General features: G+C 38.2%; 1 protein-coding gene across 1 annotated transcript; it reads left to right on the top strand.

Moving 5' to 3' along the window:
* Positions 1-1,807: 1,807 nt before the first annotated feature.
* Positions 1,808-2,182, top strand: LOC143848953 (chaperone protein dnaJ 20, chloroplastic-like). The gene has a single exon (XM_077357997.1). It carries the CDS (start codon positions 1,808-1,810, stop codon positions 2,180-2,182), a length of 375 nt encoding a protein of 124 aa, XP_077214112.1.
* The last annotated feature ends 9,124 nt before the right edge of the window (positions 2,183-11,306 follow it).

Genomic DNA, 11,306 nt, shown 5'->3' with positions numbered 1-11,306 from the left:
TTTCGTGGGACCAAATCAAGTGGATCACCAATGGTTCTAATAGCACAAGTATGCCATATGGGACCCAATTTTGATCTATCATACCATATTTTAACAATGATCGAGTTTAGGTAATGAACTCATAAATTTAAGCTCTGAATTTTGAGTCTCTATTTTTAGCTCATGAAAAAAACAGTCATAAAACACCTTTTTTCCATGAATTATGTTGGCAGAGCCTTCTTCAAAATGCATGGTGCTTTGCTACCCAATCTCTTACTCTCTCTTTGTAACAATACCGAGTGCCGGAGTGTCTATTGGCAGTGTATGAATCAATCACCGACAGAGGACGATGGAAAATGCGACTGGTCCATCAAAACTAGTCTTGTTAGAAGTAATTAATATTTATATACGTACTTAGAAATTTTTTTTTTTTTTTTCTTGTTGGATTAAATGGGGCCTTATATTGTCCCTCTTGTTTGTCTTCATATTTGTTTTTCCATGAAAATTGCTTCATTTGAGTAGAAATGCTGGGAAATTGAGTGGAGGATCATTTTCCTAGCCTATTAAGACCACTAACATAGGTATCATGAGAAACAAATGGTGGCCTCTTAGATAGCAACCTTTGGAGTATTAAAAAGTCAGTGGTCTAGAGAGTTTGCATAAGACAAATTAAAATCACTTTAAACAAGATTAGAATTAAAATCACGTTTTTCTACTAAAGACACAAGATGGCCGGCAGAGACATTACACACATCCACAAACGCCACATCTGTGCTTGTAGAAAAGTTTAACTATGCATCTTCAAATGGATTATTAATTTATTATTCCAATGCAACCAAATATAATTGGAAGATAAGGAAAGAGACTATGAATGTGAATTTCTTATGTTATGATCATGTGTTTAATAAGAGGAGTACTAACTATAGAAGCACACCATACCAGATGCATGTGGTTTTGCAATATTGGAACAACCACAAAACCTAAAAACTAAGCATTCTATTTGGGTTGTTCTTCATGGGGATAACAAGCTGGGTTTATTTTATCCTTGGATAGGCTTTCTATCCTTCATGTTGACAACAGCCCCACGTATACTATACAGGGTAGCCAATCTCAGGAGCAGCTTATCCAAAGATTTCTATCTCCATAGAGTTCAAACATAAGACCTATTCATGGATAAACGATCATTCAAATCATTGGTGCTCTAGGAATGAGAGAAAAAGAGCAAACACCAAACAAACACGCAGGATAGCCAATTCCACCATAGGCTTATCGATGTGTCTCTATCCCCGTTGTAGGCAGTATTGGGCTGAGATGTAATCCATGATTTGATGATACCAAATGTGTAACGTAATATTTGGGTTTTTCAAAGATAAGGTCATAGTTCTTTAAAGAAAAGCCAAGAATCATTTTGTCAACAGATACGGACGAAAGCAAGAGCAAGTAGAGTAAGGCAGTAATATGCACACGCACATCACGCCTATAGGTAATACGACAATTAATATGCAACAAATCGAGCAAAGTCGGTGCATGCATATTGTTAGTTTGTCTTATTTGATTGACTTTTACTTTTCTACGTATAGGACAAAATATGGGTGTGCCGGCTAATTTTATGTCTAAAGAAGACCCTCCTTCCCTAAAACTTCCCTTTATTAAGACCCTCAACTCATTCAAACTGCCCATGTTTCTAACAAAGCTCTCTCTCTCTCTCTCTCTCTCTCTCATGGATATTTCATTCCATTTGAATCTCAAGTTAAATAGAAAGGTAGTGATATTTCCTAACACAAGACCTTTGAAAAGGCATTGCAAGATCAATACCATTTCATGCAAGATGGGAGCAGGGGAAGGGAAAAATCTCTATGAAATTCTTTCTCTTGAATCAGAAAATGTGGGTATTGATGAGATAAAGAAGGCTTACAGGAGAATGGCTCTTCAATACCACCCTGATGTTTGTCCTCCATCTATGAAGGACGAATTCACGCTGATGTTCGTTGAGCTTCGTAAGGCTTATGAGACATTGTCCGATCCATTGTTGCGACGAAACTACGACCGTAAATTGAGCTCGGGTGACTTAAGTAGCTATGAGAGAATGCAAAAGGATGAAAGAAGATCGAGATTTCCTAAGGATTTATGGGAAAATCAGCTTTGTGAGCTGAAAAGAAGGTCTAAAGTACGTGAGAAATGGAGGAAAAATAGATATATGTAAGATGATAGGCTTTACTTAATATAATTGTCTTTAATTGATTACTGTAAGATGATAGGCTTTACTTAATATAATTGTCTTTAATTGATTACTTCACTAAAAAGTAGTTCCTGATACAGTCATGTGCTCGCGAGAGAGAGAGAGAGAGAGAGAGAGAGAGAGAGAGAGAGAGAGAGAGAGAGAGAGAGAGAGAGAGAGAGAGAGGTGTTTAAAAACTCTTTGACTCGACAAGGAACTCAACCGAGTCGACTCCTTTTTACCTCGGCCGCGTTCCGCATTGCACCATATTCGCATTCCGCGTTTTGCCATAAAGAGTCAATAAACTCTTTTGACTCTTTCGAGTTATGACCACATCAACCGCATTATTGGCCGCGTCCGTGCCGAGTCGACACGGATTTTTCTTGGCCGCAAGCATGGCATTGACAGAGGCATTTTCGGATACTAGTGCAAATAGTTATAAAGAACAGCTGATATTGCACCCATGTTTTTTTAGGCAAAATCCCTCTTTATTTTAGTATAGAGATCGGTTTCTTAGAAAATACGGAGCTGGTTTGACATCACATGTTTGTTTCTATGGTCACCGTTTCCCTGACCAAGCTTCAAAGCTAATGTTATGTGGCTCATCAGTCGGATGTTAACAACGTTAAATTGTGAAAACAAATGTATGTGAAATAGAGAATATCGATCCGGTGAGAAATAGAGAACTTGTTTCAAGACGCGTTACTTTAGTCACTTTCTTAAAGAAATATTCGCTCCCACCAATTGTAGAATTGATGTGCGAGTTTGCCTCCAAGATATAACGGGAAATGGTGGATTTTTTGTCTTTTTACAGACCCTCTGCTGCATTTCTATTTGAATTGCATGCCTGATCAATGATGACTGAAATTTGATTGTTAGATCATGTCAGATCGTGATTGATTCTACTATCCGAATCGACTCCCGATCATGATTGTTGGCTATATTGTAAAACCTCAGTCCATCTCGCAACAGTCCTTTGACCATTGGATCATGACCAATCATCAACATGTGATCCAGATTGCTCCCAATCAAGATTCAATCATGGGTACGCGTCTGGTCATGATCCTGCCGTTCAAATCACAGTCAATCTCGATGGAAGAAAAAAAAGAGGGGAAAAGGGAGTACATTTATGATTTCCCAACCACAGTAATCTCCAATAAAAGTATTCATTTGTTTTTTGCAGCCCGATAATGGAGGTAAAAACCACTAAGAACGTGCAGTTTTTCATTGACTACAATGTGGGGGGAACAAGCCCCTTGTTCTTCAAGTTTTAATTTTGTCAGCTTATTTGTAGGCTACTTTTTATGGATGTGGTGGAAGAGGCCCTTTTCTTTTTTATTTTATCTCTTTTCCTCTACTACTAGTAGGGCTGCAACTCGGGTCGGGCGGGTCGGGTTTTGGAGAACCCAACCCTACCCGAGAAATATCTCGGGTCGGGTCGGGTCGGGTTTTTTTTCGGAAAACCCACGATTCCCAAACCCGGCCCTACCCATGATAAATCTCGGGTCGGTTCGGGTCGGGTCGGGTTTTTTCACGTTGACGCAAATTTTTAAGGAAAATTCTTGTTTGGCAAGGCAACTCAACTCATAGAAGCAGAAATTACACTCACATTACACTTGAATCAAACAATGATGTAATTACACTCACATCACACTTGAATCAAACAATGCTGTAATCAAACAATGTTGTAATTACAATCAAACAATGCTGAATCAAACACTTGAATCAACTCAACTCATAGAAGCAGAAATTACACTCACATACAGTAACAGTGGGTGCGTGGGTTTTCACTTTTAACTTTGGGATAATTACATTTACACCCCCTCTAGTTTCTGACACATCCACTTCCACCCCTATAGTTTAAAACGTGACAAATACACCCCTGTAGTTTCAATTTGTTTAAGGTTTGCCCCCTCAGCTGAAGGTTCGTCCATAGATTGAAGGGTTAGGATGATCCGATGGAGCTGATTTTTAGGGCACACCATATCTATGTCAGGACCCATCAAATGAACGCTTTGGATCATCCAAATAATGTGGGCCCCTACCCGAATCCAAACACTACCAAAAAATCATCCAAATAATGTGGGCCCACATTGTTTGGATGATCCAAAGCGTTCATTTGATGGGTCCTGACATAGTTAGGGTGTGCCCAAAAAATCAGCTCCATCGGATCATCCTAACCCTTCAATCTATGGACGAACCTTCCGCTGAGGGGGCCTACCTTAAACAAATTGAAACTACAAGGGTGTATTTGTCACGTTTTAAACTATAGGGGTGGAAGTGGATGTGTCAGAAACTAGAGGGGGTGTAAATGTAATTATCCCTTTGACTTTTAACTAACAATAGAAAAAAATATACATACTATAACTTATGTAACTCAGGTCGGGTCGGGTCGGGCCCCTTCAAACCCGGCTCGACCCGAGATTCATGCGGGCTTTTGAATGCTGAACCCGGCTCGACCCGAAACCCATGAAACCTGAACCCGACCCAGGCTATTTTCGGGTCAGGTCGATGCGGGTCGGGTTTTACCCGGCTCGAGTTGCAGCCCTAACTACTAGGCAAGAGGAACCTTAAATCAGAGCATATTCTTTCCTTGGGTTGAAGAGGAGGTTTGGCGGTGAAGTTTGCATGGATTCACAATTGTTATATAAATATTCAATCACTTCAAAAGAGAGTTGCTACCAATGTATGATGAATATTCGGATGATGGATATTTCATCATTGCTAAAAGTTCAAATAATAAGTCATTGGAGTTTGATGGTGACAAAGTGATCAATGGAGACCACTTGAATCGATGGTTGATATGCACTATGTAAACATGAATGAAGAACCAATAGAAATTGTATCTAATAGTACATTAGATGGACTAATGGAGATTAGAACGATGGGTGAATGGAAAAATATTACATCAATTTTTTTATCAGCTTATCTTAATCCATTTTTATTAGATCCTACATTGAAGCGTACGATGGATAGTCATAAATTCAAGCATGCTCAAGACCAAGAAAGATTATCTTTTCATCTTGGGTACTATGTAGCAAAGTTTTACCCTCGAGAGTTTCAGTTGATGAACGTTCTTCGATACTTCAAAAATTCAAAAATAAGTTTTTTTAACCAGGGCAAAATAATGACGGCAAAAACCACTTAGAACTTGCATTTTGTCATTGACTACAACGCAGGGAACGAGCCCATTGTTCTTCAAGTTTTATTTTTTCATCTTATTCGTAGACTTTTTAAGCATCAAATCTTGTTCGTTTGGTTTGGTTTTGGTATCATTAGAAATGTTTTCAATTACCTATCTAACTAGCCCAAGATCACGTGATTTAGATGTGATTTGAGGAAATTGTGAATGGTTTATGGACGTAGTCTATGTATATTACTGGATTTTTATTTTAGAGTTATTTTTTTGTCAATTTTTTAACTTTTATTTAGATTACTGAGATTAGTTGTTTAGGCTTCATGTTAGTTTTTAGGGTTACTTTTTCTTATAAATAGATGCTTTGTAAAAAACCTTTTTTGAATGATTGAATGAAAATGGGCCTTTAGGCTTTTGAATTCTTTGAGAAATTTTAGATTGGTAGGATGGGCCCTTGCAAGAGTATTTTTCCGTTTCACTTTGAAAAACTTGACTTCGACAGGATTGAAGTAAACATCATCCTCTATGACAGTAATCTAAACATCACCGGCTAGGAACAAAAACTTCTATCAATCATACAATGGTAATGTAGCAATAACCATGCAAATATACCAAGACATTTAAGCTAAAGAGAAAAGGTAAAAGAATGGAAACAAGGGATAAAAAAGGAACTTATGAGCATGAATTGAGAAACCATTTACAATAATAGCATTCAAATTTCATTCTCTCCTTTTCTTCTTTCTTTGCTCTCTTTTCTTATTCTCTTTCTCTTTTTGTTGCTTCCTTTTCTTTTCCTCTCTTAGCTCTCTCTTCATCTCTTTTTCCTTCTCTTCTTTCTTCTTCCTCTCCTCTTTTTCTTTCCGTTCCTTCTCTTCCCTTTTCTTCTCCTCTTTTTTCACTCTTTCCATCTCCTCGCTTTTCTTCCCCTCCTTTTTCTTTTTCTGTTTCTCTCTTTCCTTTTGTCTTGCCTTCTCCTTGTCCTCCTTCAAAATCCTTGTGGGTTTTTTCCTCAAAGTGAAACACATTGCTTACAAAACTCTGCAATATTTCCTTTGGAAAGAAAGATCATATAAAGGGTTTGTATTTGTACTTTATGGGTTGGTCTTGTAGGCATGATGGTTATTAATATTGCCGTCCGATGCCTGCATGTGACATCAGAATAAGAACAAAGTAAAGGATAGATATAGTCTGTCATCAATAATGCAAGTTCCACAATTTTTATTTACAACAATATTGTCATTTTGTAAAGGCCAATGACCTTGATCAAGTTCAGAAGCTGATCAGAAGTGGGCCGCCCCACTTTGAATCTTAGAATGCGGTCAATTGAAGACAAGCACAAAAGCCAGATCTATTTTGCTCAAAATGATAAACTGTGTTTAACTCAACTCAACTAAGCCTTTGTTCCAAACTATACCCAGAAATTCAGTGTAACATATCCCAAGCATCTGGTTGGTTCACATGCCGGCTAAACTGGACTGTCAAGTTATTGGGTCATCTCCTGGATGACCCATTCACCAAATTTTGCTTTCTAACCATCTGATCAATGCATGATTCTTGTGTACTCTGCTTATAGTTTTATTAGCCATGGAATATCAGACTCTTAATCTTACCGTTGGCCGAAAATGAAGCAATGCTAATTCTGGACTAAAGGCCCATCCAACTGGTTGCCCATTGATTTGACGGTCTTGATCGATGTACATGTGCCTATAGGACGCCAGAGATTATTCAATATTATTCAAACCTTACGATCAAGTTTTGGGACCCACAATAGAATATATATGTATAATCAAGACCATTGATCTTGTAGACCATCCAAGGCAACCCACATGGTCTTAGCCCCAAGACACTCAAAAATCTCATCGTTAAGACAAAAGCCGACAAAACCCAACGGTTTAAGTGGGGCCCAAAAAGCGGCTTCTAGGAAAGTGAGCACATAGAGTGTTTAGGGTTTGCTAATACTGGTTTGCTAATAAATTATATCATTCAAGTGATGAAGTTCTTGCAGTCTCCGCCATTTAATTTATTGAAATAATCAAATAGTAGGAAAAAGGGACACTTGAAAAGGACAAACTACTGTCTTTCTATATCAACTCTTACAAGGAGAATGAAGATGATTGAGCTTCTCTAACCATAGAAGAAAATGTGTCTTAACTTGGGAAAGAATGCCAAGAAGAAGAAGAAGAATGATGATGGAACCACTCCTAGAGAGGAGGATGACATGAATTTGTTAGTGAAGGAGAAAGGAAAAAAGACCACTGGGGAGATGATTACATTGCCAACCACTCCAGTAACTGTCCAAATATCTCTTTAGTTCTCCCTCTGTTTTGATTGATGCTTGAAGCATTACACCCTATGTATCTAGTTTGGAATACCTAGTTTGTTGCCTCCAGCCCTTATATATAGAGATACACTAGTGTTGTTGACTGGTTAATAGACTTTAGCCCATGTAGGCCCAATACACCGGTCTATTATCTTATTGGGCTTATATTACAACATAATAGGGTTATACTATATACCCAACATCAACTTGGGGTATCTTTCTATCATCCCATCTTCTCTTATGAGGCAGAAGAGATCCCCAAAACCCTTTCTGCATGACAAGATAAGACTAGATGTTCATACCTTCAATCGGTTGAATAGTGAACCCATTTGCAATTGTAACTAGTATATGGTTTGCCACATTTCTCAATGTACGATACATTTTTATTTAATCTATATGTTAATTAAAAAATTTCTTATTGTGGAATGCGGCGATTGGGACTGGGAGAGCTCTGCCATTAATGGGTTCATGAGATTCTGAAATCAATGTAATTTCAGGTTGACCAATAACCTCATCTGTTATAATTTCGGGATTTCCTAGGGACCAATGCAGAAGGCATGGCATTTCGTGGATGGGCTATTGCACGTGAAAGCAGCCACCTCATGTGAATTAAATGAATAAGACGAAATCTGAGCAAGTGGCTGCGCTCACATGCAACAGCCCATCCGCGAAATGCCTTCTTCGATGATCCCTATCAAATCCCCCTTTTTTTTTTAATTATATAACCCAATTCTTTTGGAAAACACTCCAAGAGGAAGCGTTCTGTGTTCCATATCCTTGAGTGATATTTTTTTATTGGCTATCCTTGAGTGATTATCTGCCATGAATATGGCTTCGGAGCACGTGAAAGTATGCCCTATTAAATATATGTTACATGGTTGTTTGGATGAACAACCAAATTGCAATCTGGACACTTTCAGGCCCTAAACTGCAAACACTAAAAGGCTCATACTGTTATTATGGGTGTACATCCAAATGTACCCAAGTTAGCGAGTATTGTTGAGCCATACGAAACTGTTGAGATTTTCGCAAAATAAAAGTAAAAATAAAGGAGAATAATTGTGGACACAACAAGGGCGCAGTTCGGTAATGGTGCCTGCATACGCAGAGTGATTTACCCTCCTACTATGAGAGAAGACACACGCAAGAATTGGAAGAGACGTTCAAAAACACTTAAAATTGTAACCCGAATCTACTCTCTCATGATGAAAACCTACTCTCTTACCCTACTGTTTTTAGGTTTAGAAAAATACATCTTTTACTCTCTCCCTCTCCGAGACTGTCCTCAGTACTAGTTAAACTAGGAGAGGGTTATCTCCATCTAGAAGCCAGATACTGATGATATGTGCATATTATTATTATGCTATGGGTAGTTGCAATGTAGTTATTACATAGTTGTAAGTACGTGTTTTAGGGTTATGGGTGTTAGTTATTGCTTATATGTTATATAAGTCGCTTATATGTGTGCTTGAATTTAACAAGTATCTTAATGAAAATGGGAGAATTTTACCGCAAAGAAAGAAACATTGTTTTAGGAGAGTCATGGTATCTCTCGAATTGAACTGTGAGGAGGTCCAGTTGCCTCGAATCAACCTTTCTCTCCTTCTTTTTTATCTTTTCTTTGTTTATATGTGTTACGGCCACTTAGCCATATACAAACCAATCAATCTCTTCCTTAACTTCGTTTGCAAACCCTTTGAAAACCCACTATCTCACCGCCTCACTATCCTCTCCATCATCTCCTTATCAAAAAGGTTCTCTTTAAAGATAATCTTTCACGTTATCCCCTCTTCCCCTTGCAAAGACTCCTTAACCCAAGCCTCTTGGTTCTCCGCTACCTGAAACAAATCTGGAAATACCTCTTTTAATGGACCCTCTCCACACCATGTGTCAAGCCAAAACTTAATTCTATCCCCCAAATATGGTCTAAACCTAACCCCTTCGTTGAATTTGATCTTTTGGCTAAGGATATGCCTCCGTACACTAACTCATTCATGCCTGAGTGTCATTTGACTCCCATTTCCCTAGAAGTGCTCTATATTTCTCCACTATGACCTTTACCCACGTTTTGTGACTTTCTTCCCTAAACGCATCCATAACAACTTACCTAGGAGTGTCTTATTAACCTATTTTAGTCTTCTTATCCCAAGCCCTTCTGCTTTTATTAATTTGCAAACCTCCTTCCAACGCCAAAAGAAAAATGCATCTTCTTCTTGTCATCTGCTCCTCCCCAAAAGAATATCCTTTGAATTTGCACTATCCTGTTAACTATACTTATTGGCCATTTTAACACTGATAGTTGGTAAATTGGGGTATTTGAAAGTACTGCCTTTATTAGTGTCATTCTTCCCATAAGGAAACCAAATTCCACTTCCAAGTATTCAATCTTTTTTCCACCCTTTCTACCATATAGTTCCATTGATTTTTTGAAGGCGTGTCCCCTCCCACTGGGAGGTCGAGATACGATATTGGAAAGTGGTCCACTGTGCACCTCAATAGTCTCGCCAATCCCTCTAGCTCCTCTAGAGAGATGTGTGTGCCCAAATATGAGACTTGCAAAAGTTTGACCTTTTACCTGTCACCAGTTCATAACATCTTAGGATGGCCTTAAGCTTAAGTACCTTCTATGTGTTAGTCGAACAAGGGATCCAGGCGCAGGAGAAGAGGCCTTGGAAACATGAGAAACAAAAAAAATTTCCCTTGTTCTTCATCCCATAATCCCTAGATTACTAGATTATCGATGGTGATCAAATAAAATACCAGAGATCAAGAAAACATTATCGATATGGTTACCCAATTAGTAACCTCTACTTGATACACTCCCCTCTTAGCTTCTGCATTTCTCAAACACAAAGACCCCGAAATTGGAAGTAGTGGCTCCCTCTAATTGCATGAACACCGGAGGATTTAGAGAATAACTATTCTTCTATCTTAGACTCTAAGTCTCAGGAATTTGGGAACAAGAGTCTATGGCTTAACTTCTCTTGCAACCCCCTTCAAAACCCACTATCTCACCCTCTGTTTTTATGTTTAGTAACCCACATCTTTAATTCTCTCAATTGTCCTCACGCCTTATTAAACAGGGAAACTGGTTCCCTCATAAACAGTTGGGAAATTATACATAGATCAATGAGAAATAAGAGCTTGCAATTAAGCTCTCACACAGGTGCACACATTGAAATATCTTAACATTTTGACCTCCAAGGTTGACCCCTTATTGGGTGCCATATCTTTCATTATGGTGCTTCTACTTGAAGTAACTTGTCTCAAACTTTTATAGGTTTACACCTTGGACTATAATAAGGTAGTCGACCACAATTTTTCATTGATTCTTTGTGCATTGTGAGCTCTGGTATGATAACTCATATGAATTTTAAATTACATCTTCTACAACAGTTACAAAATTACACTGGATCTGATCAGGTGTCCATGGGTGATGGCAAGACTTTACCTATTAATAAATTGCACTGAATGTGATCAGGTTTCTGTCAATTTAGATTTACTTATCTTTGGGAGCTTCTCATTTCTCTATTTTTTCTTATTTTTCACAGGGTGATAATTTGGCTCTCTAAATCTCATTTTATATGCCTAATAATGTATGTGCAAAATTATGATTCAAAAAAAAAATTGTGTAAAATAAACAGTGGTGCCAA

Source organism: Tasmannia lanceolata, unplaced genomic scaffold (assembly GCF_043159265.1).
Source record: "Tasmannia lanceolata isolate RefF3 unplaced genomic scaffold, GAP_Taslan_0.1 ptg000016l, whole genome shotgun sequence".
Taxonomy (NCBI): Eukaryota; Viridiplantae; Streptophyta; class Magnoliopsida; order Canellales; family Winteraceae; genus Tasmannia; species Tasmannia lanceolata.
Note: the sequence above shows the minus strand (reverse complement) of the source record. Positions and strands in the feature narration are given on the sequence as shown.